Raw genomic sequence first — 26754 nt, 5'->3', positions numbered from 1 at the left:
CCACATGTGTGTTTTGCCTGCACGTATGTGTGTGCACCACATGTGTGTCTGCTGGCTCTAGAGGTCAGAGGCGGGTGTTAGACCCTCTGGAGCTGGATTAATAGATGCTTGCTAGCTACCATGTGGGCTCTGACAAACAGAACCTGGATCTTCTGTAAGAGCAGCAAGTGTTCTTGACCACTGGTGAGCTGTCCCTCCAGCCCCTCCATGTGCTTTCTTATATCACCTAGGACCAAATGTGTAGGTGTGACACTACACCCGTGAGCTGGGCCCTCCTACATCAACCATTAATCAAGAAATGTCCCACAAACTTGCCCATACGCCATTCTGATGGGGATATTTTCTTCCAAGATGATTCTGGCTGTGTCAAGTTGACAAACTAACCAGCACAACAGGGTTTCACTGTGTAGCCCAGGGTGGTCTCCAACTTGATCTTCCTATGCCAGAGTACTGGGTTAACTTGACTGTGCACTATTCCTAGCTTCATATTTATTCATTTATTTGTATTATAAAACCCAGTTGTTGGTTGTTACTCTGTTTGAAAGTACTATACTAGGCATCAGGTTAAATGTGTCAGACTTAAAGGAATAGAAATTGGGATGTGGTGAGTAATATGCTATTTTCTCTTTGGTATACATATAACAAGACACTAGAAGAGCATGAGGCAGAGACAGGAATGAAGTCTAAAGAAGCCAGGAAGTACATATTCAGCAGTCTGGACGAGATAGTGCACGTGAGTACTCAGTCACTCGTTAGTTAATCTTGTGTGCTGAAGATGATCCCAGGGCCGAGGATTCAGACTGCACCACTCATTTTCTGCTTTTTTTCCCTCCCAAGACAAGGCTTCTCTGTGTAACAGCCCTGACTGTTCTGGAACTCACTCTGCAGACCTGGCTGACCTTGAGCTCAGAGATCGCCAGCTTCTCTGCCTTCTGAGTTCTGGGATTAAAGGCGTGTACCACCACCGCCTAGCTGTCACTCATTCTCTAAATGCTTACTTTTGAAGTGTTTCAAACAGAATTCAAAAATTCCAAACTTTCAGGCTGAGTTGTATTTATCAAATTTTAAATTTGCCTATGCTGTCATTTTCTAAAGATTTTTGTTCTGTCTTCAAGAGGAAAATGAACAGGAAGATTTCTTTTCCTGTCTTAGTAGGAATTGGTCTGTGTTTAGTAAACACCATTTGGGCTGGTGAGATGGCTCATTGGGGAAAAAACATTGGCCATGCGAGCCTGGTGACCTGAGTTCTGTTCCTGGAACACATTTAAAGGTGGAAGGAAAGAATCTACTTCATATATTCACAGACACACAGACACACAGATACACACACACACTCAAGACAGACATACACAGAGACAGATACATACATACAGAGGCATATACATACACAGACACACACACTCAGCACAGTTATACACACACCCACACAGATACATATACAGACAAACATTTACACAGATACATTCACTCATTCACTTACACAGTAATAAAGTGGTTTTAGGCTTTTTGTTGTTTTTCTTTCAAGATAGGATTTCTCTGTACAACAGACCTGGTTGTCCTGGAACTCGATTTGTAGACCAGGTTGGCCTCGGAACTCAGAGATCCAACCTGCCTCTGCCTTGAGTGCTGGGACCATAGGTATGTGCCACCACTGCCCAGCAAGTTTTTTTTTCTTTAATTTCTAACTTTGAATCCTGTTTGTTAGCTCAGAAGACTTTGTAGATTTGTGAATCTCAGTTCTTTTTGTTTCAAATAACTAGTTGAGTAGTACTTTTTTTTAAGACCTGGATTTAACAAACCTTTCTATGGCTTATCTTTATTTGATGGCTTGAAACTTTGATGTTGTAGGTGAACACAGTGATGGATTTGGAGGGAAGTGATCTGTTGGCTGAGAAAGCTGATAGAAGAGAATTTGTGAGTCTGTTGAAGAAGATGTTGCTGATTGATGCAGACTTAAGAATTACTCCGGCCGAGACGCTGAACCACCCGTTCGTTAATATGAAGCATCTTCTAGATTTCCCTCACAGCAACCAGTATGTACATTATAATCTTTCATAGTGTTTTTTGTTTTTTTAAATAATGGCAGGTATATAGAAGATCAGTGTCTTTACTAAACATTAATAAACTACGTCTAAAGATGGAGCTAAACTGGCTGAGGTTGCATAGACCAGTATGTGGCAGAGTAGAGTTAGAACACACATTGGAAGGCCAGCTCCACTGCTGACCCCAAGTGCCACACTAAAAACGGGAGTGTTGCACTCAGAGCAGTGAGGGTACGGAAAGAATGTTGGAGGTGGCCCTTGAGTCCTGTTTCCATTTTTGCTAGTTCCTCCTAGATTCTGTCCTTTTAAGACCTGTAACTCTGTTGTCTGTTTTTCTTATCCCTCTTGATTTCTTTCTCCTTCTCTTGCTCCTGAGTTCTAGAAGGAAAGTGGGTTTTATGGGTTAGTAAGGAAGACGGTATGCTCACATTCTGAAGGCCTTGTCTGCTGCCTTCAATAAAATCAGTGACTTTTTGTGGTCTTTCTGGGTCTTCAAAGGTAATAGAATCATGTGACATCAGAGCAGAGGAAAAAGCTGTTCTGGGGAGGAATGAATCAGTAAGAGGGGAGTAGGAGGAAGGGGCCTGGGAGAGAGGGAAGGGAAAGCAACAAAAATGAAGTGCAGTAATTCCCAAGTGTGAAAATGGCGCAGTGAAGCCCATCACTTAAAACGTTAATTGTCATTCCCACAGTTTAGAGCAATTCAACTACTGTTTTATAAACAGTAATGAAAGTTATTATGTGAATGGATCAATATTTACTATTGTGAAATGCTTTTGTATTAGTACTTTTATAAAACCCAGATAAATTTCCCTTCAACTCTGAAGATATTCATTCTATGAATTTCCATAAATAACCACTTTGAAAATAACATCATAATGATATTCTTGCTTAATTTAGTGATTTGTCTATTCAAATTTAGGACAAATTATGTAGAGATCATTAAATTATTGTGTGCTAATCCAAAAGTATGTAATACTGCCTTGCTCTCTTAAATATGTTACCAGCATAATATGTATTTGCTTTGATATTTTTTCTTGTAGAAATTGCTGTTAGTAAAAGTATAAGAAATAAAAGTACAAATCATAGAATTTGTTCTTTTCCAAATAATTTTTATTTTGTTACTATACAGTAGTCTTGAACTAAACATTTTAAATAATGCTACACTGTTTTCTACTCTTTCTTGTGCAGTGTAAAGTCCTGTTTTCATATTATGGATATTTGCAAGTCCCACCCAAGTTCATGTGAAACAAGTAATCACAGTAAAATGTCACTCTTACGGCCAGTTGCATCAAATAGCACTGCTGCTCTAACGGCAAACCTGACTAAAATCGGGACCTTAAGAAGCCAGGTAAGAACTGACAGTTTTCAGTACTTTTGGAAAGCCTTCTGGCTGCTCACTTTGCTTTGAGATGTAGAAGCATCATGTGAGCAGCAGATGCAGTGAGGGTCAGCATTGAGTATGTCTGTTCTGTTCTATGTAAACCAAGTAGAATGTATCTTGTGAATTCATTTTCTCAAATCTTCCTTCTCTGCTGTTAGGACCAAAACTCTATCAAAATAGAGATCAGTAAACCCAATTTAAATTGATCAGTGTGCTTTCTGTTTCATTTTCTGGGTTCATTTTTACTGGGGAAGTATGATTTTAATTTTAGAAAGTATGTGTGGGTTTGTAGTGTATTTGTAGCGATTGGAAGACTGCCCTACATAAAGTGGAGTACATTGATTGTTTCAGGCATTAACCACGTCTGCTCACTCAGTTGTGCACCATGGAATACCTCTGCAGGCGGGAACTGCACAGTTCGGTTGTGGTGATGCTTTTCATCAGACCCTGATTATCTGTCCCCCAGCTATTCAAGGTACACTGTCATTTAGAATGTAATTTATGTGGTTTTTCCAATCTCTGTCTCTCTCAGTCTCTGTCTCTGTGTCTCTCTCTGTGTCTGTCTGTCTGTCTCTTTTTTTTTTTTTTTAAGATAAGTTCTCACTATGTGTGTAGCCCTGACTGATCTGATTAAAGTCATGCACCCCACACCCCGCTGGCTTTGCCACCTTAAAGCAGCAGGTTGATTATGGATAAGGCTTCAAATGGCTATGTCCAACTTTGCTTTAGTGGAAGTGATTGATGTTTCATCAAGTCACCTGGAAATACGCTTCTAGTGTTGCTGGAATGCCACTTGAGGCTTAACCCTTTCTAGCATTTATAAAGGAAAATAGACTGGATAGATGATATCATGGTCATTCAGATCTTTGATTTATAGGTTCAGAATGTTATTTGACAATTTTAATTCCAGTTAATATTAAGTAATTTCTTAAAGTTTAACATTTCCTACATATAGTGCAACAAAACAGCAAGTACATTTATGTTGAATTAGTTGACTAGTAATAACAGATGGGAAACGGTTTCAACTAGCTATTCTCATGTAGCTCTCCTCAGAGAATTTATATATGGTCCTGGCTACTTAAACACAGATACAGTCTGAGAAATAATCTCACTAGATGATATGGCGGTGTGAACACCAGAGTATACTCACACAACCTAATCAATATATCAGTCCCCAGTCCCTGCCCCTCTTGGATTGAGCTCAGGGCATGGTGCGCAAATGCTAGGCAAGCTCTCTATCATAAAGTTACATGCAGAGCTCCAGTGTACAATCTTAAGTGAACAATAATAATAATTAGTAATACAACCTTTAGACATCATTGTTGAGTGACTGTTGATCTAAGTGTTGTCACATAGCATATCACTATATTTAAAGAGTAGCAACTTTTGTTTACATCGTAAGTTCGATAGCATTCTTAGAAATACTGTGTATTTGCTTGTTTTTTTTTTGTTTGTTTTCAAGACAAGATTTCTCTATGTAGCCCTGGCTGTCCTGGAACTTGTATTGTAGACCAGGCTGACCTTGAACCCAGGCTCCACTTTCCTCTGCCTCCCAAATGCTGGTACAAAAGACATGTGCCACTGCCACCAGGAACATTTGCTTGTTTTTAACTATAAGAATTTCAAACAGTCAAAAAATTTCTAACATGAGAAAGTTGAAAAATCCTGTCTTCTATTTTAGATTCAATGAGTGCATACATTTTACCATGTTATTCTCTCTGTGCTGTATGCCTTATGACTGCTTGCTCTAAGGTATTCTTACATTCTACGTTGGCAAGCAAACTTTTTGGTTCTGACAGTTTCTTTCTCCTGTGTTGAAACCATGTGAGTATTACCCACCTGCACTACGGTGTATTTTGTGCAGATACAGAATAGCAATATTTTTCAGAGCCTATCTTCTCTATATTACATGACATAAGAGATTTAAGAGATATATTTTAGTGTGATAAGACATCTTTTATATTTTTATTTAACTTAAAATTGTTAAGGAATAACTTTGTATATTTGTTAGCAAATATATTAATGGCTTAAATGCAGTGTTTGCCCTAGACATGGTCTCAGCATTTCTAGACTTTCAGTATTGGTCCTTTTGTCTCTTTGATTGCTTTTCATTTGGGAGACATTGTCTGATTCTGTATCCAGTGTAGCCTGAAACTTGCAATTATACTGGAATTTCAGATGTGTGCCACCATACGCAACTCTTATCAACCTTTATACCTAGTTTTCAGGTATTAAAACAATTCTAATCAATTAGTCTTGCCAACTTCACTATAAAAATTGGTATATTAACCAACTATTGAATTTGATCAAAAAGAAAGAGAAACGTTACACAGAAAATCTCACATTCATGTGAACATTGCTTATGGGGGGCACTGTAGAGCACATTGACGGTAAACTCAGTGTCTATGAGGAAAATAAACAGGAAGCAATGGTGTTTTCTTTAGGACTAGCACTTAACAATTGCGTTATGCAATAAAAAAATTAAGATTTTTTTTCAGTAGAGAAAGACTAACACTGTAGTATTTTATCCCTTATGACAAAAGGGAAACACTAACATCACTTTTATATATTAAAAAAAAATTAAGTTACACAGCCCTGTGCCTTTGAGCTGAATTTTAGCTGTTGAGATTACATTGCATAGTGATAGGGTACCATCTTAGTTTGTGTGAGTATACTCATGTAGCAGACAAATTTGCCCAGTGATGCATTTCTTAGAAGGAACTACATCATTAAGTGATGTACTAGTCTGTAATGACATTGATTGTTATAAAAGTTTGGAATTATGATATAGAGAATTGATTATAGTTTTTTTTTTTTTTTTTTTTTTTACTGGTCTTTGGGACGTGCTCCAGAATTTTGTTTCTCAAGGCTCCCAAGTTGGATGTGGCACTGCTTAATACTTAGGTTCAGTGTTGTAAAAGTCATTATTTGCATTGGGTGGTGGTGACCCACGCCTTTAATCCCAGCACTCAGGAGGCAGAGACAGGAAGATCTGTAAATTTGGTGCCAGCCTGATCTACAAGTGAGTTCCAGACAGCCAGGGCTATACAGAGAACCCTGTCTTGAAAAACAAACAAACAACAAGAGAGTTATTATTTACAGAGTGGCTTGTGATACAGTGAAAAGAAATGTTAACAATTAATTGGCTACCAGTCCTGCCTGTGTCTTTTTATTAATTTATTTTGAACTATTTTATAAAAGAGGTAGCATTTGTTCTGTAGTGCTGGCAGCTCTCTTCTAGGAACACCAGCTCATTGTATCATATTGGGTGAAACGTTGTTGCATCATCAGATTAGGCACTATCATGGTTTTTGCTACTCCTTTGGAGGCTGGAATGTGGCAGCAAGTATATAAACTTGTGCTGTTCTGAAATTCAGTTTCTGTCCATTAATTGTGAAGTACACAGCTCCCTCTTCATGACAAGTGTGTGAGGTTCTTACAGCTCTGAAGAAGAAATGGCTTAGGCAAAGGGAAGCGTTTGTGTGAAAGAAGCACTCAAGATCTTCACCAGGTTTTTATGAAGATCTTGAGTCTCATTCCATCCTTCCAAGCCCCTGTCATAGGAGACAAACAGAGGGAAATAATGCGACAGTAGTAAACTTGAGATGAAGATGAGAATTTGCAGGAAGAATAAATGATTCTGCTTTAAAGCACATTTAGAAAAAGATGGAGTAACTTGGCACCACTGTTTGAGACAATACCACAAAACAGATAGGAAATACTCATCTTTACTAATAGATTACTTTGTTATTTTATGTAGAAATAGGCATAATCTGAGTCAGAATTTAAACCTTTCATACATTCAAAGTAATTTTATAAGTTATGCCTGTATAGTTTTATAAGTTATCCCCCACTGATGACTGTTCTGTTTCTCAGGTATTCCTGCAGCACATGGCAAACCCACCAGTTACTCCATAAGGGTAGACAATACAGTTCCACTTGTAACTCAGGCCCCAGCTGTGCAGCCACTGCAGATCCGACCTGGAGTTCTTTCACAGGTTGGTCACAGTTAGTCTTCCTTTACATGTGTGCTCTCCTTTTTTAACATAAATACAAGTCATATGTAGCTTGGACTTCTGGGAAAATGAGAGTGATTTGGTGGGAAGTCAGTCTTATTTTGCAGGCCATGGTCTTTAGCTTTTATAATTACTAGTTGTTACCTTAACTGTTGTGAATTTGGGACATGCTATTTGTACCTTTGTTTTATTGGGCTGTTTTTTGATGCAGCAGACATGGTCTGGTAGAACACAGCAGATGCTGATACCTGCCTGGCAGCAGGTAACTCCCGTGGCTCCTGCTGCGGCAACACTAACTTCGGAAGGCATGGCTGGTTCACAGAGGCTTGGAGACTGGGGGTAAGTCCAACGCAGAACTTCTCTGTGAATTACATGCAAAACAGATCATAGTAAAAAGGATTCAATTTTCTGAACTTGCTCCATAGGAAAATGATTCCACACAGCAGTCATTACAATTCGGTGATGCCACAGCCTCTTCTAACCAATCAGATAACATTATCGGCACCTCAGCCTATCAGCGTGGGCATTGCACATGTTGTCTGGCCTCAGCCTGCCACTACCAAGAAAAATAAACTGTGCCAGAACAGGTTGGTATTCGGGTACCTTAACTTTCCTCTGCATTTTGAAATTAGGCTTTAAAATAAAATTTGCATGTACACTAAAGGGTCACTCTGTTGTATTCAAAAATGACCTCTTTTGTAGCTTTGTACAAACACTAAGCCAGCTCCCTTCTTAATTTCTCAGAGGTATTTTGGTAAAACTAATGGAATGGGAGCCAGGAAGAAAGGAAATAAATGCTTTCAGTTGGTAAGATTGTCTTTACTGCCCTTTGATTATTATCTACTTGTAATATAGCAACCGTAGACATTCAGATGCCACATATACAAAAAGTATGTAAACGTAAGCTACATTTTAGAGATAATATTTTATAATTCATGAAACTCTTGCTATGTCAGTGTGTTACATCCATGAACACATGAAAGTTTACACTGTTTGGTTTTACAAAATATCTTTGAGAAATATAATTTCTCTATTTTGATTGTAGAAATTACAAATTATTTCTTTGGTTGCAGGAGTAATTCATTGCAGAATACCAATATCCCACATTCAGCATTTATTTCTCCAAAGATAATCAATGGGAAAGACGTTGAGGAAGTAAGTTGTGTAGAAACACAGGACAATCGTCACACCTCAGAAGGAGAGGCACGGAATTGCCAGGAAGCGTCTGTCCGACAGGACTCTTCAGTTTCAGACAAACAGCGGCAAACCATCATCATCGCAGACTCCCCGAGTCCTGCCGTGAGTGTGATCACCATTAGCAGTGACACTGATGACGAAGAGACCTCACCCAGACATTCACTCAGAGAGTAAGTACCAGATGCTCAGCCTTCACAAACAGCGGCCACCTTCTTAAGTGCAGAGGCCAGCTTTTGGGGCATACTCTTTGTTAGTGTTCCTTGGCTGAACTGTGTCCTGCCTTTCAGAACTGTAGTTTGGCTAGTTTGAGACTGTCTTCTCACTCTTGACCCATGTCTGCCCTACTTCCTCACTAGGTGTAAAGGTAGTCTAGATTGTGAAGCTTGCCAAAGCACTTTGAATATTGATCGGATGTGTTCACTCAGTAGTCCTGATAGCACTCTGAGCACCAGCTCCTCGGGGCAATCCAGCCCATCCCCTTGCAAGAGACCCAACAGGTAAAGGAATTTTAATAGTAGCTCATCATAAATGTTGTGTTGTCTGCTAAAAGCCTCAGTCTTGTGAGAGTGTCTACCGCTTACTACAGTGATTGCTCTTTTGAACTACATCAGTTTTGTAAGCTTGTGTTTTTAGTAATCATTTTTTCCTATTAAAATAGCTCCAGTTTCTGATGGCACATGCATTTAATTCCAGAATTTGGGAGGCAGAGGCAGGGGATCTCTGAGAGATCAAGGCCTTCCATGGTTACATAGTGAGACCCTATCTCAAACAAACAAACAAACCAAGCCTTTAATTTAAAATTAAAGTACCAGTACATTTTTGCATGTTGGAAGTACTGAGTGGCCCACTTAGAGAGTAGTCACTTTCATCTCCACTATTGGTAACTGATTTGTCTGTTGCCTTTGGTATTGCCTTGTAGGAGCACGTAGTGCCTGAAAGAGTGTCTCCTAACCAGCACAATGTGCTAATGTATTGAGAGACAAGCCACAGCAATTTGGGGGTGGGCAGAGGTTTTGAAGAAAGGATTTCTCTGTGTAACTGTCCTGGCTGTCCTGTAACTCACTCCGTACACTAGGCTGGCCTTGAACTCAGAGGTACTCCTGCCTCTACCTCCTAAGTGCTTGGATTAAAGATGTGAGCCATCACACCTGGCAGCCACAATAATTTTTATGAAATGTATTTGATTTTGTATTATAAAAATTGGTGACAGTATTTGAAAAGGATTTAAAGTTAGTGTTTGTTTTTTTGTTTTTTAGGGCTTCTCTGTGTAGCCCTGGCTGTCCTAGAACTTGCTTTGTAGTTAGGCTGGGCTCTAACTCAGAGAGATCCACCTGCCTCAGCTTCCCGAGTGCTGGAACTAAAGGATGTGCTAGCACACTGGACTTTAAAGTTGCTTTCCTTTTCTTTAGTCAGGAGCTGTGGTTGGAGTACTCACTAGTCAAGGCTGTAGAAGACAAACGAGCTTTAATGCATCATTTTATAAGTTGTTTATTGTATTGCTTAGAAGTTGATACATGCATAAATGTGTGCATAACTGCCACATAAAAATACACACTTAAAATGGTCATAAACGTGGACAACTGCACCAAGTTCAAGAGTAAAAAGAGTGTGCATATAAATAAAGATGCCTCAAACAAATGACTAAAACAGACAATGGTGTGGAAATCCCAGGGAGTGGGGTCTCTTGAGGGCTGAGGTGGAAGGAAGAGTGGGATTCAGGACTCTGGGTTGACTGCAGCTTGGTTAGAAAACCCTTTCAGGAGGATACCTAACCTGACAATTGGATCCGAAATATGCAAGTCCTAATCTAAATGATCTAGAACAACTTTATGCTTTGCTTATTTCTGTTTTTTATGCTTGTGAGGATGCATTTGTGTGTGCATACATATTTGCGCATGTGCCTCTTGAGACCCAAGGCCGATGCTGGGTGTTTTCTTCAGTTGTTCTCCACCATAGTTTTGGATCTCTTACTGAACCTGGAGCTCACCCGTTTGCTAGACTAGCTGGGCAGCAAGCTCAGGGCTCTTCTGTTTCTGCCTCCCCTGTGCTGGGACTACAGATATACCCTGCTCTGTTCAAGTTTTTGTGCAGGTGCTAGAATCCAAACTCAAGTTGTCATCTTGCACAGTGAGCATTTTACCAATTGAGATGTCTTCCTAGCATCTAGAATAGTACCTTTTATTTTGAAGAATTACAAAGACAAATTTTGTGAACTATTATGATAATGTAAAGGAAAGAAGAAATAGTTAAGTGCCAAAAGGATATTTCTGAAGTGGAAGAATTTGGTTTATTTGTCTGAATAGTCTGGAAATACTATGAGGAAAAAAAAAACATTGGCCAATTAAAAAAAAAACCAATAACATTGGCCAAGGACAAAATATATATAAAATAACTAAGCATCTTGTTAGTGTGCTGGAGACTTTTAAACTATAAAAATGTTTTCTTGTAGTATGTCAGATGATGAACAGGAAAGTGGGTGTGAGACTGTGGACGGCTCTCCAACATCAGACTCCTCGGGGCATGACAGTCCCTTTGCAGAGAGCAGTTTTGTGGCGGATACTCACCAAAACACAGAGCTGGGGACTTGTGCTGGCACAGAGGCCAAGCCAGCTGTTGGCACTGCTGTGGAGCCTCCAGTGGGAAGAGAAAGTAGATTGAATGTCGATGAGCACATGGCAAACACAGGTAAACATAGTTCTCTGATTGTCCTTTAATGATCTGAGTTTAAGAGCAGGGAGACCAGGAAGTCACCTTTGGATTGCCATCTTGGCCCTGCCATATCTATTACACATGAGAAAAAAACCCCAAACCAAAAACAACTCTTCAAATGTCATCGAATGCTTAAAAGCCATTACTTTCTCTTTAAATTATAAATGAAGGTTCTTTAATCACTATATAAAATCTGTAAGCACCTGTCTGATTTTCATTGGAGAAGCAGAAATCACAACTCTGACAGTTTTGTATGTGTGTGGTGGTTATTATTGCCAGATTCTACATGCCAGCCATTAATAAAAGGACAGCCTGCCCCTGCAAAGCAGAACCATCCTTCTGCCTCGGGTGCTCGTCAGCAAAAACCCACATCAGCATTCCAGCAGCAGCAGCAGCAGCATTTGAACTTCAGCCAGGTATGTTCATGTGTGCTTGTGGGATTACCACTTAGTTGTTTTTTTTTTTCTTGTACTTTATTATTTTTGGTTTTGTGTATCTGTGTGGTATGTGGTGTGGGATGTGTGTATATTGAGCAGAGATAAGAGGGATAATTATGTTGTGGGATTGTTTTGGAATTTAATAAAATGGTATGTGAATGTTAGCTTTATAAAGGGTAGGGATTAGTAACAGTAATGCTAGCTGTAACGGTGAGAAGCAGAAAAATGTTAATGTGTTTCCTTTTCCTTAGTCAACTAGACCCTGAGAGGTCCAGTGTGAGCTGCCAGTCACAGTCCTTTGGTCTCTACTTTGATCTTACAGAATGTGGTATTCAGTCCTATTTTTCTTTGTGATTAGGTTCAGCATTTTGGAACTGGGCATCAAGAGTGGAATGGAAACTTCGGGCATCGAAGACAACAAGCATATATTCCTACTAGTGTTACCAGTAATCCATTCACTCTTTCTCATGGAAGTCCTAACCACACAGCAGTACATGCCCACCTGGCTGGAAACACGCACCTCGGAGGACAGCCTACTCTACTTCCATACCCATCATCAGCTACCCTCAGTAGTGCTGCACCAGTGGCCCACCTCTTAGCCTCTCCGTGTACCTCAAGACCTATGTTACAGCATCCAACCTACAATATCTCCCATCCCAGTGGCATAGTTCACCAAGTCCCAGTGGGCATAAATCCCCGTCTGTTACCATCCCCAACCATTCATCAGACTCAATACAAACCAATCTTCCCTCCACATTCTTACATTGCAGCATCACCTGCATATACTGGATTTCCATTGAGTCCAACAAAACTCAGCCAGTATCCATATATGTGAAAACTCAAAAACAGTATATTGAGGAAGCTCAATGATACAAACGTTTGATTAAAAATAAAAACATGGTATTTAATAAATATTAGCCATGGCACAAGAAAATTATTTTTGAATCATGTAGACTTGGGTGCAATTTAAACAACTTTGAGCTTTAAAAAAACTCTCACTTTTAATGTGTTTTGCACATTTGGTATAACTTGTCTTTGGTCATGTATCTTCTTATGTAGTAACTCTAGACAGGTGACTTATGGGAGCAGAAGTCCAGTTTTGCTCCTGCTATTTTTTATAAAATTGCCTTCTAACTAGTGCAAGACACGTCCACATTTGGGAAGCCATTCTGTGTCTAGACTTTAGAGCAACAGATGCACATGTGTCAGAATTACAGCATATGAGTGAATTGTACTGTCTGTGTCTTAGTGTGTACGTGTTGGGGCACTTAACCTAAGCAATTGAGCTATTGTTCTTTACATTTGCATGTGTCTTTTGCATGGGCAAAATGTTGCCTAGACTTGGCTCTTAATGTTGTTCTAATAATCTCAGCTGCATTGTAAACCGTTCCCACACATAGTGCCTTAAATATTTGAGGTTGTTCAAGTTATTACCTATCTGTAAATGTTGAGGACTGCAGCACTTAAAATTCAGACCTACTCTTTAGTTTTCTTTCAGTAGAGTAATGTTCCTTTTGGCTTTGTGTGGTATGATTTCAGATAGTAGCTGCTTTTTCCTTAGTAAGAGGGCAGCATGTTTGCTATAGCTGAATTCTGCTGTCTGATTTTTTTCAGAATGATCTAGCTTCAAGAAAAGCAAGCAGTTAGTAGTGCTTAAGAAAACTTGATTCAGTAACTAATGGATAGTTGATATCTGTCACAGCACAGCATTTTATATACTATTAAATGAAACTGCAATACAACCTAAGTTTATTTTGGGAGTGTTTGCTGTATAATTGGACTTCATAAAAATGTTTAGAAGTGCAGTAGGCATGACTTGAGTAGATAATGAAAGAAAATGCAAAATGCTCATTGATTCATGATGTGGTTTCATCTTAGCTTGGGCAGACCATGCAGTATTTAATACATAGTAGCAGAATATTTACTATTGAAGCTTGAAAAGATGTGAGTTCTTTGTGTGCAATTTTTCATTTATGCATGTGAGGTTTTTGGTTTTGGTTATTTTAAGTATTTTTACATTGTAGTACTCGTTTTTTGCTTGTTGGTGGTGTTTGCTTATTTAATACATTCCGTCAGGGACAGAAATTACATGCTTTTTCTCTTAGGAAGTGTGTATTGGGTTTCTCCCTCCCCCTCCCCTTGGTGGTGATGGTGGTGATATTGAAATGAAGTTGCTTTTACAGCACCAAAGACTTAATCATCCATTTCTTATATAAAAAGGTAGCTACTTTTTGCATAGACCTCAAGTATATTGTAGTGTAGAGGTGGAATTTAAGGAAAGGTATTAAACCAAGGCTGTGTTTTAGCTTCCAGGCAAGTAATAAATTGTATCATTTATCTTGAATGTATCATAGATAAGCTGCTATATAACGATTGCCACTTCAGATAGCTGTGAAATTAGGTGATTAACTAGTTGTTATTTAGCCTTCTAATTTCTGTATAAGTCTAATTACACGAGATAGAAGCTGGGGTTTTGATTTTTTACTTTGCTTTTCTGTTTGGAGTGTCATTGTAACTACTGTATTGTAAATGATGGAAACAATTGCCTATGTTATTTTGGGGTGTGTTATTTGCATCAGTATTTTATCTCTATTAATGTTTGTGCTCATCACTGCATATAAAAACTTGGATGTATCAATGTAACTTAATTTTTTATTTTCATACTGGCATTGTAGACACTTGAGAAAGCTGTATCTTGCAGGCTTGACTTAACTTTTTTCCTTAGAAGTCTGGAATATAATCTTACAGCATTTACTGGAATAAACAGTACAAAACATTTGAGTGCAGAACTCCAAATGTTTTGGATCGACAGCATTTCTTCACTAAACAAGTTGCACACCACAAGTACAGCTCTAGTACAGCGCTGACGATAAGCTAATGATACATTTCTCTTTACTCCATTGACATAAGCAGTGTTTTATTTAATAATCATCCAAGACATAAATGTGCCTGAAGTTGATTTTAAAGGTTACAGTATTAGATCATAAAGTAAAAACCAGCAGCACATTTTTAGTCACTGAAAATGAAGGACTTGATTCCCCCACAGGTTTCAGTGTTTTTAGTAATTGATTCTATGCATTTTATACAAATAAAATATATGTAACACACGTTGCAAAAAGGAGTAGACTGAGATTAACTTATTTACAGATGACACATTTGTGGAGTTCTTATTTAAGTAACTTCTCCTATTCTCATTTGAGTTACATGGTCCAGCAAGTTACTGATGTCTGCTCGTTTCTTGGAAAGATTTAGTGCTGGTGACGGGTGTTTCAGAAACACCGAGTACAAAGATTGATTGTGTCACAACAGGCACAGAAGTGGCCCGTAAGCTGTGCTTACTGCCCAGATTTGATGCATTTTCTGTATTTCAGTTCATGACTGGAGCAGCCTTGTTAAATTGACAGTAGATGGTAACAGTCGACATTTTCATGCCACAGTAATGCTTTTGAAAGGCGTTTCACAGTAAATGCACTGCTCTTAATTAATTGCAATCATGGGCTTTTTAGTGTGTTTCAAAATTTAAAACTTCAGAATCCCCCTGAAGTCTAATTTTAGCATATTGGCAGAAGAATCTGGATTTTGCCCCCTTTAAAACTATTTTAATAGTTTTGTTTTAATGTTTTCTTAAATAAAACACTGCATGTTTTCCAAGTTGCATATTTGTGTGCTAATTTGCAAGTGAATTTTTAATCAATTATTTTGGTATTTAGGTTTTTTTTCTTAAGGGTATTAAATATGTTACTCTATTAGCAAAACCTTTTCATTTTAATATCTCTACTGCTAATTTTAAACTTGGCTTGTGTTCTGTAAAAGTTAAATCATACACTGCAAGGTGTAGGAAGATTCATTTTAATGATCCCCTTGTAGATCCAATGACTTAGTTGAACTGTTAACTGTTGAACAGTTTTACTCTTGTGGCTTTTCTCTTTGGTTTGTTTTTGCTTTTTACTTCTATGCTACACTAGTTTGCCATGTAGCAATTGCACTGTGCAATATACAATAAGGACTGGGAAAATTTTTATGGATGTAATGTCTATTACAGTTTGCGATAGTATTTCTCTCTAGTTCTCAGTGATTTAAATGTGACCAAGCCTTCTGTACTTTGTCACAAAAAGCGGGTTTTCCAGGTGACTATTTTGGTGAGTGTCAAAATAAGAATTTATGGTGTATTACTGTTGATTCACTTTGAATTAAAATATATATATTGCAGCAAACAGCTTGCTGACTTTTTTTCTACTCCAGTGTTTCATAAGGACAGAGATGGGAAAAGGCTGGCATTACCAAGTTACCTAAGCATTGACATTTCATGCGATGCATAGGGCCACCTTGTGTTAGGAACTCTGTTGGGTGAATGAGGACATAGTACAACTTGCTTACGTAGCTTGCTCAAAGTCTGACTGCTCGTGAGTGTGAACCTGAAGTAGAGCCAGGCTGACCCCAGCCAGTCATCTTCCCACCCTCCTCTCCAGACTGTAGTCTGACACAGTGTGCCAGGAATACCTGAAACCGCAGCATAACCGTAACCCATTTTTCTGGAAAATTCGATCTTTTCATACTTTTAAGGGCAAAATCTCTCTTTGCTATTCATGGATGGAGGATATAGGGCAGTCATGTGGATTTTTGAAAAGTGCAACATGAGACATTGAAAGAATGTTAGTTACCCTGAGTCAGCTTCAGTTAGTGTTCTCAAATGCTACCTTATTCTTGAGTCCTTAACTTTGGACACAAATCTGTAGGCAGGAGTGTGGGACATACTCCATTAGGGCAGAGCAGTGATTAGAGACTTCTGCCTTTGTGCTTAGGATCAAATCCAGAGCTAAGCTGAAACACAGCTGTGATTATATATTTCTCTGCAAGGTTTCAATTGAAATATAAAGTAGATGAATATTTTAGTGTTTGCTTCTTTCAACATTGTGTTGGTGAGAGTCTTCCAAATTATACATAATTACATGTCACTATAGTATCCTTTTGTGTGTTTACCAGTTTTGCCGATGGTCATTTGGATAAGTTTCCCCTTTTTAGGTGTTTGGAATAGGGTTGCTGTGGATGCTATTGTCTTACCTTTGGAGAACATATGTGTATGCAGTGTATGTGTATGAATATAATTAATAGATCATAAGGGGTATACATATGTGTACATATGTATGTCACTTCTAGCTCAGTTGGTAGAGCATGATACTCTTAATCTCAGGGTCATGGGTTTGGGCCCCATGCTGGGCACTAAAATGTAAATAGAGTTCTTAAGTGGTCTAAGTAATAAAAACACAGAGTCAGATGTTGAGGGAAATGCTGAGAGATCAGAAGAAGGAGCAAGCCACGGTACACTTACTTCCTTAAGTGTCTCAGCAGATGAGAGAGCGAGTTCCTGTTTCTCCCTGCTTATATCCTGTTTCTGCCCAGCTACCTCACTTCCTGTCTGTACAAACCTCCAGACCTCTATGGTTAGCTAGTGGCAAGTTCCATTCTCTGACCTTCAGACAGGTTTTATTAGTTTAAGATATCACCACACAGTGATCCGTAGTCCTGGAATTAGTTTCCATGTGCAGTATGTGAGCATTCTAATTGTCTTCTAACCTAATAGACACTTTTCTTTTGCTTTAGTTGTTGTTGTGAGGTTGGGTTCTTACAAAATAAACAACAGCAACACACACACACACACACACACAAAAACTGTCACTAAGGCTCAAACACTGGTCCTGTATTTAGAGGAAATCTAGAGTTTGTGATTTCCCTGAAGGTATACTCAACTTCAGGGAATACCAAGGAGTATTGAGCTATTTAAGCGGATCTAGGGTCATAGAAATTTTTTTCTGAAGGAGTTGTAGGATAGCAGCATGGAAATGTCTTTGAGTGCACACTTAAACCAGCACTCACTATCTTGTCTGGCACATCACATTCAAAATAGGAAGTATCTGTGTTCCAAATGCTGGTTATCTGTCATTGGACAAGACAGAAGGCCCATTGCCTTACCTCACCATGGTGGGGGAGACCAAGTCAGTGCCCAGCAAGGTGGCGTTGGAGGTGAGTAGAATGCTAGTCAGACAGGGGTAAAACAGCACAAAAGCATAACTAGAATATGAGCTTTTTATGTAATCAAAACAAGGACGTCAGAGCTCAGTGCATGGGGATGCTAGAGACAGAAGATCCCATTGTGGAGGTGGGTATGCAGTCTTTTGCCAAAGAAAGAGTGTAGACTTAATGCCAGACACTGAGAAGCTATAAAAGGAATTTAGGTGGTCAAATACAAACTGATCTGTGTTTTAAAAAATTCAGTCTGGTTGGCCCATGTAGAATGGGCTACAGGCTTGAAGACCCTTTATGGTGGTATTGAAGTCCACGTGAGAGCAGGGGAGGCATGAGTGCCAATCTGTGTCTATTAGTGTCTTTTTCTAGAGACAGTCTCCTTATCCAAGCTGACCTTGAGCTCTCTGTAGCTCAGGCTGACTTGGAACTCCAGGTCCCCCTGCCATGTACCACTACACTGGCTTCCTTTTACTGTAACATGGCATTTGGAAGAGTGAAAGTTTTGAATTTTAATAAAACCCAGCTTACTGCCATTTTTTTCCCATTGTGGTTTTGCTCTGTTTCCTAAGATTTGTTTGTTTGTTGTTGTTTTTTGAGACAGGGTTTCTCTGTGTAACAGCCCTGGCTGTCCCGGAACTCACTTTGTAGACCAGGCTGGTATCAAATTCACAGGGATCCACCTGCCTCTGCCTCCGGAGTGCTGGGATTAGAGGCATGCGCCACCACTACCACCTGGCCCTAAGATGTTTCTTGATTGTGAAGATTTAAATGTTTTTTTCCTATATTCCAGGGCTTTTTATAGTTTTCTATTAGGCCTCTGGTCCATGTCATGTAGATTTTTGTACCATTGTGATGACATTGTCCTATCTTATTGACCCTATGCTTATATATGATAAGTACAGTCATAGGAAGTAAAATATATTTTCCATCCTAGAAAATAATACATGTTACAATATGCTTGAGAAGTTCATAGAAACATTTTTTAAAAATTTACAGACAAGAAAGTCTTCTAATAGTTACTATACATGCAGGCAATTTTAGGTTTCTTTTATGCCCGTGCACACATGAGAGCATGTGCCACAGTGCCCATGTAAACATCAGAACAGCTTTGTGGACCCCCCCCCCCCCTCCCCTTGCACCTTTACATTGGCTCTGGGGACTTTGGCCACCAGGCTTGCATGGCAAGTGCCTTTGCCCAATGAGCCATCTTGCTGGCCCAGTTTCTGTTTTCTACTTCCGATTTATAACAAGGGTTTTGCATAGTTTACAAACCTCCAACATTTTTAATGCCCGTGCTCTCAATTTTAAGTGAATGGGTTTGCTCTAACCATTAAAGATGGAGAATGCAAAGAACTTGCTTTTTTTTTTTCTTTAAAAAGAAAGGATTTCCTTTTGTATGTGTATGATTGTTTTACCTGCGTGTGCGCACCATGTGCGTGCCTAGTTTGTGCTGGGAAGTGAACCCAGGTCCTCCACAAGACTCTTAACTGATAAGCCATCTCTCCAGCCTCGCCTTTTTCTTTTACAAATAGCAATGTTTAACTAAATTTGAGCATTTTATAACATACATACTATATTTTGGTTTACCTTTATTTCTTACATAGAATGTACTGTTTAACTTTGAATAGATGAGGCATCACCATGACCCCTCATCCCTTTTATCCAGTGTCTCACTAACTGCAAACTCTGAATTGCACCATTTTTATCTTTGGCATTTGCTTTATGCCTGACTGCAGTAGGTACTGAAGTATTTGCTAAGTAAGTAAACAAACAAACTTGGGGTTGCAGAGATAGTTCAGTGGTTAAGAGCCGGGGGGGGGGGGGGTGCAGAGATAGTTCAGTGGTTAAGAGCCCGGTGGGGGGGCTGCAAAGATAGTTCAGTGGTTAAGAGCCCGGTGGGGGGCTGCAGAGATAGTTCAGTGGTTAAGAGCCGGGTGGTGGTGGTGCACACCTTTAATGCTAGCACTTGGGAAGCAGAGATGGGCAGATCTCTGTGAGGACACTGGGTCTACAGAGTGAGTTCCTGGACAGCCAGGGCTACACAAAGAAACCCTGTCTTGAAAAACAAACAGAAAAGAGCACTGGCTGCTTTTGCAATTCCCAGCACCCACGTGGCAGTGGTTCCCAACTGTCTGAAACTCTGTCGTTCAGGGGAACTGACTCCTTTTCGTGGCTTCTGAAGGCAGGTAGTACATAGATGAGCATGCAGGCAAAATACTCATATGTAGAAAAACATTTAAAAAAATGAATTTAACAGTCATGTTGAATTGAATTTGGAGGGCTACTTTTACTCTGTCATGCCATTTTGGTTATTAAATATGATTGTGAGCAAGACTGAGCTTCAGTTTACTCTTTTATGTGAAGAAGCTGGGGGGGTTGCAAACTCAGAGCAACAGTGACAGAGCTGACCAAGCTGATAGCAACATGGAAAGTAAACTCTCCAGGCCCGAGGCTCAGCAGGCACACAGCAAGGCAGACCCAGTGGGCGGCTATGACTTCTTGTTTTTCAATGAGACAAATGCTGGCAATGAATTCAAAGCATAGCTTAAAAATGCATAACAAAAACCAACCAAGTTTCATCAGTCCTGAGTTGATCCAGGTTCATGGTTGGTCATTTTGTTCAGTATGCTGTGATGTTCCATACTGACCAGCAGGGGGAGGAAGAGTTCTCTAAAAGTTTGTTCTATACTATCTAAGACAAAGCAGAACTAAGGGCAGTATATCTTGTGTCCTGTGGACATTATAGTCCAATGTGAGGGGGTTTTCAATTGTACAAATAAAGTTTTAAAAACCAGTACTCCAAGTATATTGAAGGAATACATATGTTCATCCATCTGTGACCTGCCGCAGAGTCAAAAATACATAGATTATTTTGTCTCCAGCAAAGGAAATAAAACCTAGGATTTGGCAGCTTTTGTTACGAGAAGCTTTCCTTGAGAGAAGCCGTCCCGCCCGCCTGGTTCTTGATCCGCATGAGTCCCAAATAAACACACAGGAGGCTATATTAATTATGAAGCTGTTGGCCTTGTTTGTCTCTTACTGGCTAGCTCTGCCTTAAGTAATTACCCCATAATTGTTAATCTAAGTATGTTTCTTACCGGAGAATAGTTCCCGGCGTCCTACCCCCATGGCATCACATGTTGACTCTCTTGTGTTTCTCCTACCCAGAATCCTCCTCGACTCCTAGTCCTTCCTATCTAGGTTTTCTATTGGCCAGACAGTACTTTATTGACAAATGCACAGGCAAATAACAGGACTTCCCCAACAGCTTTGGAAGGAGAAAAAAACTCATTTATCAAGACCTGGATTGTCTCCTTTCACCCTCCCCCACTTTTTAATTTTCCTTTATTTCTAAGAAGAGAAGGCCCAGAGACACTGTAGTTAATTCATAATAACAGAGAAAAGTGTAGTTTTATAGTTTTACCCCTTTAGACATGTTTTTTGACTATGTCTTCTATGTCCAGTAGATTTTCACTGGCGCAGGTGGGAAGGTGCGTGCACATGTACTTAGCTTTTCTATAAATCAATGTAGAGAATGTTTAGTGCATAGTGAATACTTATAAATTCTATATCGGTTCTCATAGGATGGAATCAAAGGATGTTGGTTGCATTTTGCCAAACTCTTGTATGTGTATGCAGCCTAAGACTGTAATTCAGCCATGTTTTGACAAAAAAATTTAGGCTATGAGTATTTCATTACTAGCTCCTTCAACAGATCTGACTTAAATGTTATTGATGAACAGGTATGGTTAGGGCGTAAATGTTTGTGGCCGCCCCTATATAAGGCTGAAGTGAAACAAAGACATACATATTGTAACATCTCATCCATAAACAACATGAGTGGACTCCTTGTTCTGTCAGAAGATGGCTGTCCCTACCTACCTGTTTAAGTTCTTGCTATGTAGTCTAGACTGGTCTTGAATTTACACATCTCTTGCTTCGGCCTTCTAAGGGCTGAAAGTACAGGCATGTGCCAGGTTTTCCAACACTCTTACTTCTAGACAGTCGACAAAACGACCTGGCAAGTGTTTGCCAGTCTATAGGATAAACACTCCCATCAGGCACAATTGCTAGCTGCTTGTCTGGTGCTATTGGATATGAAGAGAGACACAGCATCTGATAGAGATCCAACAGATAGAAATAACTTAGAACATGGAGATAACAGAATTGTAGCACAACTGGGCAGTAGAAAGTGGTGAGTGCAATTAGTCCCTGCAAAGTTGTAATCAACAGAAGAAAATCATAATCATTCACGACCTTTAAGCTTTTGTGTGACAGTATTGCAAAGTCTCCTGTCATGGCTGGAGTGTTTGCAGAAGAGGAAGCTCATGTAGTATAACGTAAGCCATTGCCGCAGTGAAGACTGCTTTGCCCCATAATTCTCCCCCAAAGACGACACCATCCCAATTCCTTGGCAAGTCGTTGTGCTGTTGACAAGTGTGGGTGAGCTTCTTGTGTTTTACACTTAGTGCCTTCGTTACCATGATTGTCTGGGAGGTTATCTAACATGAAGTTCCTCCACATTGCTTCCTCCCTGGATATCTTTGTGTTTTTTATCAGAATCACTTTGCTCATGTGCATTGATAAATTTGTCCTTCCTGAGCCCCCCAGATTTGTCTGGAATATCTGGGCAGTGCGTGTCAACATTCCCACAGTCAGCTACTGGCTCTCGGGGTCCATTTACCTTGTAGTCATTGCTTCATTCTTTGCCTCCTTTCATCTTTTCTAGACAAGTCTCTCTCTCTCTCTCTCTCTCTCTCTCTCTCTCTCTCTCTCTCTCTCTCTCTCTCTCTCTCTCTCTCTCTCTCTCTCATATATGTGTACATGTGTGCAGTGTGCACAGGCCCTTGTAAGGATAGAGGCCAGAGAGGTTGTCAAATGTCTTTCCCTCCCTCCCTTCCTCCTTCCTTCCTTCCCCTTCCCTCTATATTTTTGTAGGTAAGGTTTTTCACTGATGCTGAAATTCACCATTTTGGCTCTTACTTTCTCCATCCCCCAACCTTGCTCCCAATGCTGGAATTATAGGTGCACACAACTTTGCCCAGCTTTGATGAGATTGCTTCCACAGCAAATGCTCTTACCACTGAGCCACCTCCCCAGCTCCTGATCATCCACTTTTTTTTTTTTTATTTTCGAGACAGGGTTTCTCTGTATTGTTTTGGAGGCTGTCGGTCCAGCCCAGCCTCGAACTCACAGAGATCCGCCTGCCTCTGCATCCCGAGTGCTGGGATTAAAGGCATGTGCCACCACCACCCAGCCGATCATCCACTTTTTAAAAATGCTATGTTGGCTCATTACTCTGGAAGACTGAAAGGTAACCCAGTCACACACTTTGTTGTCTGCCTGGACCCAATGACAGATGAGCAATGATTAGTCACTGCAAGTCTTTGGAAAATGTAGTGTGTCTGGCCAGTGTTCATAAGACATGTGTATTTGTGATTTGTGGACTGAAGAGTTAACAAAGTTTACGTATGTAGCTATATTGACACTTATTATGCTGTGACAACTAAAAATGAATCTGTATTATAGGCAAATTAGTGTTATTTAACTAAATGGTGGTAAATGAAATTCATGCACATTGGAACCATGGAATATGAGCACTGCCTGTGTCAACAATTGATTTTTAATGGAATTTAATTGTAACTTTTGTAATTTGATTTAAAAATAATGACTGTGTTTAACAAGTAGCTCACAAAATTCCTGAAAATTTAGTCATCAGCTCTTAGAAGCTGGTACGTGCCACATCCGCCCATCTCTGCAGATACCCATAAAACACTCAGCACTTAACCACTGATGTCTATAGCACAAATTAGGGAGCAGGGGCTGTGACTCCAGCTCACTGGAAGGATGCTGTAGCCAGAGCTATCAATCCAAGGCTGATATTTTTTAAAGCTCTCCTCAGACAGGACATTCACATAACCAAGACAGTTATAATCATACCACAACTTTACTGTATAGCTCCTTGGTTTCCATAAAAAGAATGTTTGACAGCTCAATAACTTTTCATTAAAATTCATTTTTTACTACACTGTGTCTTTTCTTTCATTAATTAGTCTGCTTTGGGTGATTGTACCGTAGAAACAAATGACCCCCCAAAGTTTCAGGAGCTGGAAACAGTAGTCTTATCTAGTGGTTCATTTTGAGTCCTTCTTTGGGGCAACTCGGCTGCTGCCTACAGATCTGTGCATGGCTGCAGTCTTGTTAATTTGTAGGACTGGCTGAAGGATAGGAATTCCTAACCCTGGAGTTAGGACATGCTTCCCCCATGGGAAAGGAAAAGGTACAGAGCTGGACTTGATATGGTCCTTCCTTCCTCCCTCTCTCCCTTCCTCCCTCCCTCCCTCCCTCTCTTCTTTAGACTGGGTCTCACTTTGTAGCCCTGGCTGGCTGAGAACTCCCTGTGTAGACCAGGCAGGTCACAGAGAGCATCTGCCCCACCTCCTGAATGCTGGGGTTAAAGGCACTTGACTTTAACGTCCTTAGAGGTGGAACTGTGCCCAGTGGCTCCTGTGGTGTGCCATAAGCTAAGAGCAACAGACATGGGGAGGGGAAGACAGACATTGCATGGCACACAATCACTGTGGGGAACCACATTGTCCTATAGGAAGAGAAGAAATCACCCTGGTTTTCTTCTTTGGAGGAGGCAGGAATAGCGTCTCAAAAGCTGATGAAGTCCAGGAACTTCATTTTAAAGAAATTCTTGGGTTAAGCTAAAGCATGTGTCTTATGTTACTCAAATGTGTGGTGTAACAGCATCGGTGTCATGTAGAGTTTGTTAGAACAGAGATGCTGGGTGAACTCTTGTGATACTTGCATGTGCTTTGATGCTTAGAACACTTGGGCCCCCTCCCCCCTGCCTTGTCTGCATTTTCAGACATACGGCACCTTGACTCCCCCTCCTTTCTTTCCCCCTCCACGTGTTATCATTAGTTGCCACCGTCCAAGCCAGCACAGTCCTTCTCTCTTCCACCTCCCCACCTTGCCTTGGCTCAGACCTGGGAACTGGGTCATGTGACCGACATCCTGTGTCCAAATCCACCCGTACCTTCCTGCTTCATTACCTGCCCAAGTGGTCTTTCTAGAATTCAGTCTTCATCCACTAGTAGCAGTGGAGATGACAAGAAATCTGGACCAGGGGAAGAGGTGATACACTGTAGACCAAAAGAGAGTTCTGCCTATCAGAATCTCCAAAGTACAAAAATCTTGATGGTCAGCTTTTGGGTTACTCTGAGGAGGCCACTAGCTTCCCTATGATGTCTTCTCTCAATAAACCTTGTGGCTCCTTGTACAGAACAACGTCATTAGCAACTGGTGGATTCCTACTTCTGCATCTTTTTATGGTGGAAGCACCCCCTTTCTTTCCCTTGTCTTGTCTGCGTACCAAGCCTTCTCTCCAATAGTCTTTGTAAGCCTCGCCTGACACTGGAAGAGATCAAAGTCCATCTGTCATTTCACCCATAGCATAAGTGATTGCTTTATAATTTTGTTTCTCCCTTTTTGTACTCTGAGACCTACAAGGATAAGGATTTTGCCTACCTCATCTTCACAACCCTATAGAACTTCATGCTGGAGATGAGAGACAATCAAGGTTGTTTCATGCATGGAGTGAAGGTCAAAATGATGGCTCAAGCAGCCATTGTGAGGAAATGATAAACATGGTTGGGTTAGTATACACAAAGTATCTATTGTCAGACACTTAACTGGTACTCTAGAATGAAAAGTGCTATTAAGAGTTTGCCTGTTGCTTCTAAATGGATCCTGGATTCCTTTAGTTCCAAATGCATTAATCAGATCTCCTTATAAAACAGACATGTTTTGGCAAATGAGAGGGAGCACTGGCTGTTTCAGGTGATGACATTTATTGCTGATGTACTAGTATCCTTGTTAGGATATGTATGTATTTTTATAATATACTTCTTAATGACCTTTCAAAAAAGATAGTACTTTTAAGTGAAAATTTAAGTACAAAATCTCTTTCCTTTTTAATGTGTTCAAAAAAGAATTATGTGACAGCATCTAAGATTTATTGAGTCTCTTCTGGCAGGTCCAGCTTTTGTTTTGAACAGTTTTATTAAGACATGATTCATGAGGCCGGGGATGCAGCTCAGTGGTAGAGCCCTCATATGGTGTTTGAGAGGCTCTGGGTTCAATCCCCAATGTATCTCCAATAGAATTTATATGACATCAATTTTAGTACACTTACAGAATGATGTAACCTATACTACAATCTAGTTGAGAATATTTCTATCACCCTGGAAAGGAACTTTGTGACATAGCATCCTTAATCCCTTGGTGCCAGGAATCTGCTTCTTTTGGGTCTCTTTGGATTTGCCTCTTCTGGACACTTCATATAACTAGAGCCATAAACTATGTAGCCTCTGTAATTGGCTTCTTTCATTTGGCACAGTGTCCTCAGGTTCCTTGGTGTAGTAGCACATAATAGTATTCTCCTCCTGTCCTTGCTCACTGGGGAGCAATGTTCAGTTGTACCAAACTTGTTTATCTTTTCACTGATAGACATTTAGACTGTTTCCACTTCTGGCTATTATGAATAATGATGCTATAAATATGTAAATGGAAATACTTGTGGCATGTGCTTTTATTTATTTGTCTTGGGTAGATACCTTGACATTTCTGGTAGACACTTGGACACCTTGGGTGTACTGAAGCCAAGAGCTATGGGCTGATGGGCTTGGGGCTTGATGCTAGTTGTAAATCACTAATATTTCCCATAACCAGTCCTAGTCCCTATCCCACAGGGCTTGACGAAACAAACAAACAAAACAAAATAAGCCCTCAAAAAAACCGAACAAAAAGCAAAACCAAACAAAGAACCAGGAGCTAGAAATATAGTAAAAATTAGCTAGCCTCATAGTGTCATTGTGGAGAGGGAGGTGACCATGTCTCTGCTCTGACTGAAGAATCCCAAAGGCATCAGGATATCA

At 40.0% G+C, this 26754-nt stretch overlaps 1 protein-coding gene across 8 annotated transcripts in view; it reads left to right on the top strand.

Annotated features, from left to right (window-relative positions):
- Positions 1-15999, top strand: part of Hipk3 (homeodomain interacting protein kinase 3) — a 75353-nt gene extending 59354 nt beyond the window's left edge. For 5 of the 8 annotated variants that reach the window (XM_013121415.3, XM_013121418.3, XM_013121421.3 and 2 more), the window contains 13 exons: positions 647-733; positions 1849-2033; positions 3234-3393; positions 3778-3901; positions 7303-7424; positions 7654-7781; positions 7868-8029; positions 8187-8249; positions 8516-8809; positions 8996-9136; positions 11089-11324; positions 11628-11764; positions 12144-15999. In XM_013121415.3, the coding sequence (XP_012976869.1) occupies positions 647-733; positions 1849-2033; positions 3234-3393; positions 3778-3901; positions 7303-7424; positions 7654-7781; positions 7868-8029; positions 8187-8249; positions 8516-8809; positions 8996-9136; positions 11089-11324; positions 11628-11764; positions 12144-12620 (2316 nt within the window). In that variant the 3' untranslated portion in view covers positions 12621-15999. The remainder of the gene's footprint in view (positions 1-646; positions 734-1848; positions 2034-3233; positions 3394-3777; positions 3902-7302; positions 7425-7653; positions 7782-7867; positions 8030-8186; positions 8250-8515; positions 8810-8995; positions 9137-11088; positions 11325-11627; positions 11765-12143) is intronic. The other 3 variants (XM_040745943.1, XM_040745946.1, XM_040745945.1) reach the window with 3 other exon arrangements.
- Positions 16000-26754: the final 10755 nt, after the last annotated feature.

This window comes from Mesocricetus auratus, unplaced genomic scaffold (assembly GCF_017639785.1).
Source record: "Mesocricetus auratus isolate SY011 unplaced genomic scaffold, BCM_Maur_2.0 Super-Scaffold_100004, whole genome shotgun sequence".
NCBI classification, from domain to species: domain Eukaryota; kingdom Metazoa; phylum Chordata; class Mammalia; order Rodentia; family Cricetidae; genus Mesocricetus; species Mesocricetus auratus.
Note: the sequence above shows the minus strand (reverse complement) of the source record. Positions and strands in the feature narration are given on the sequence as shown.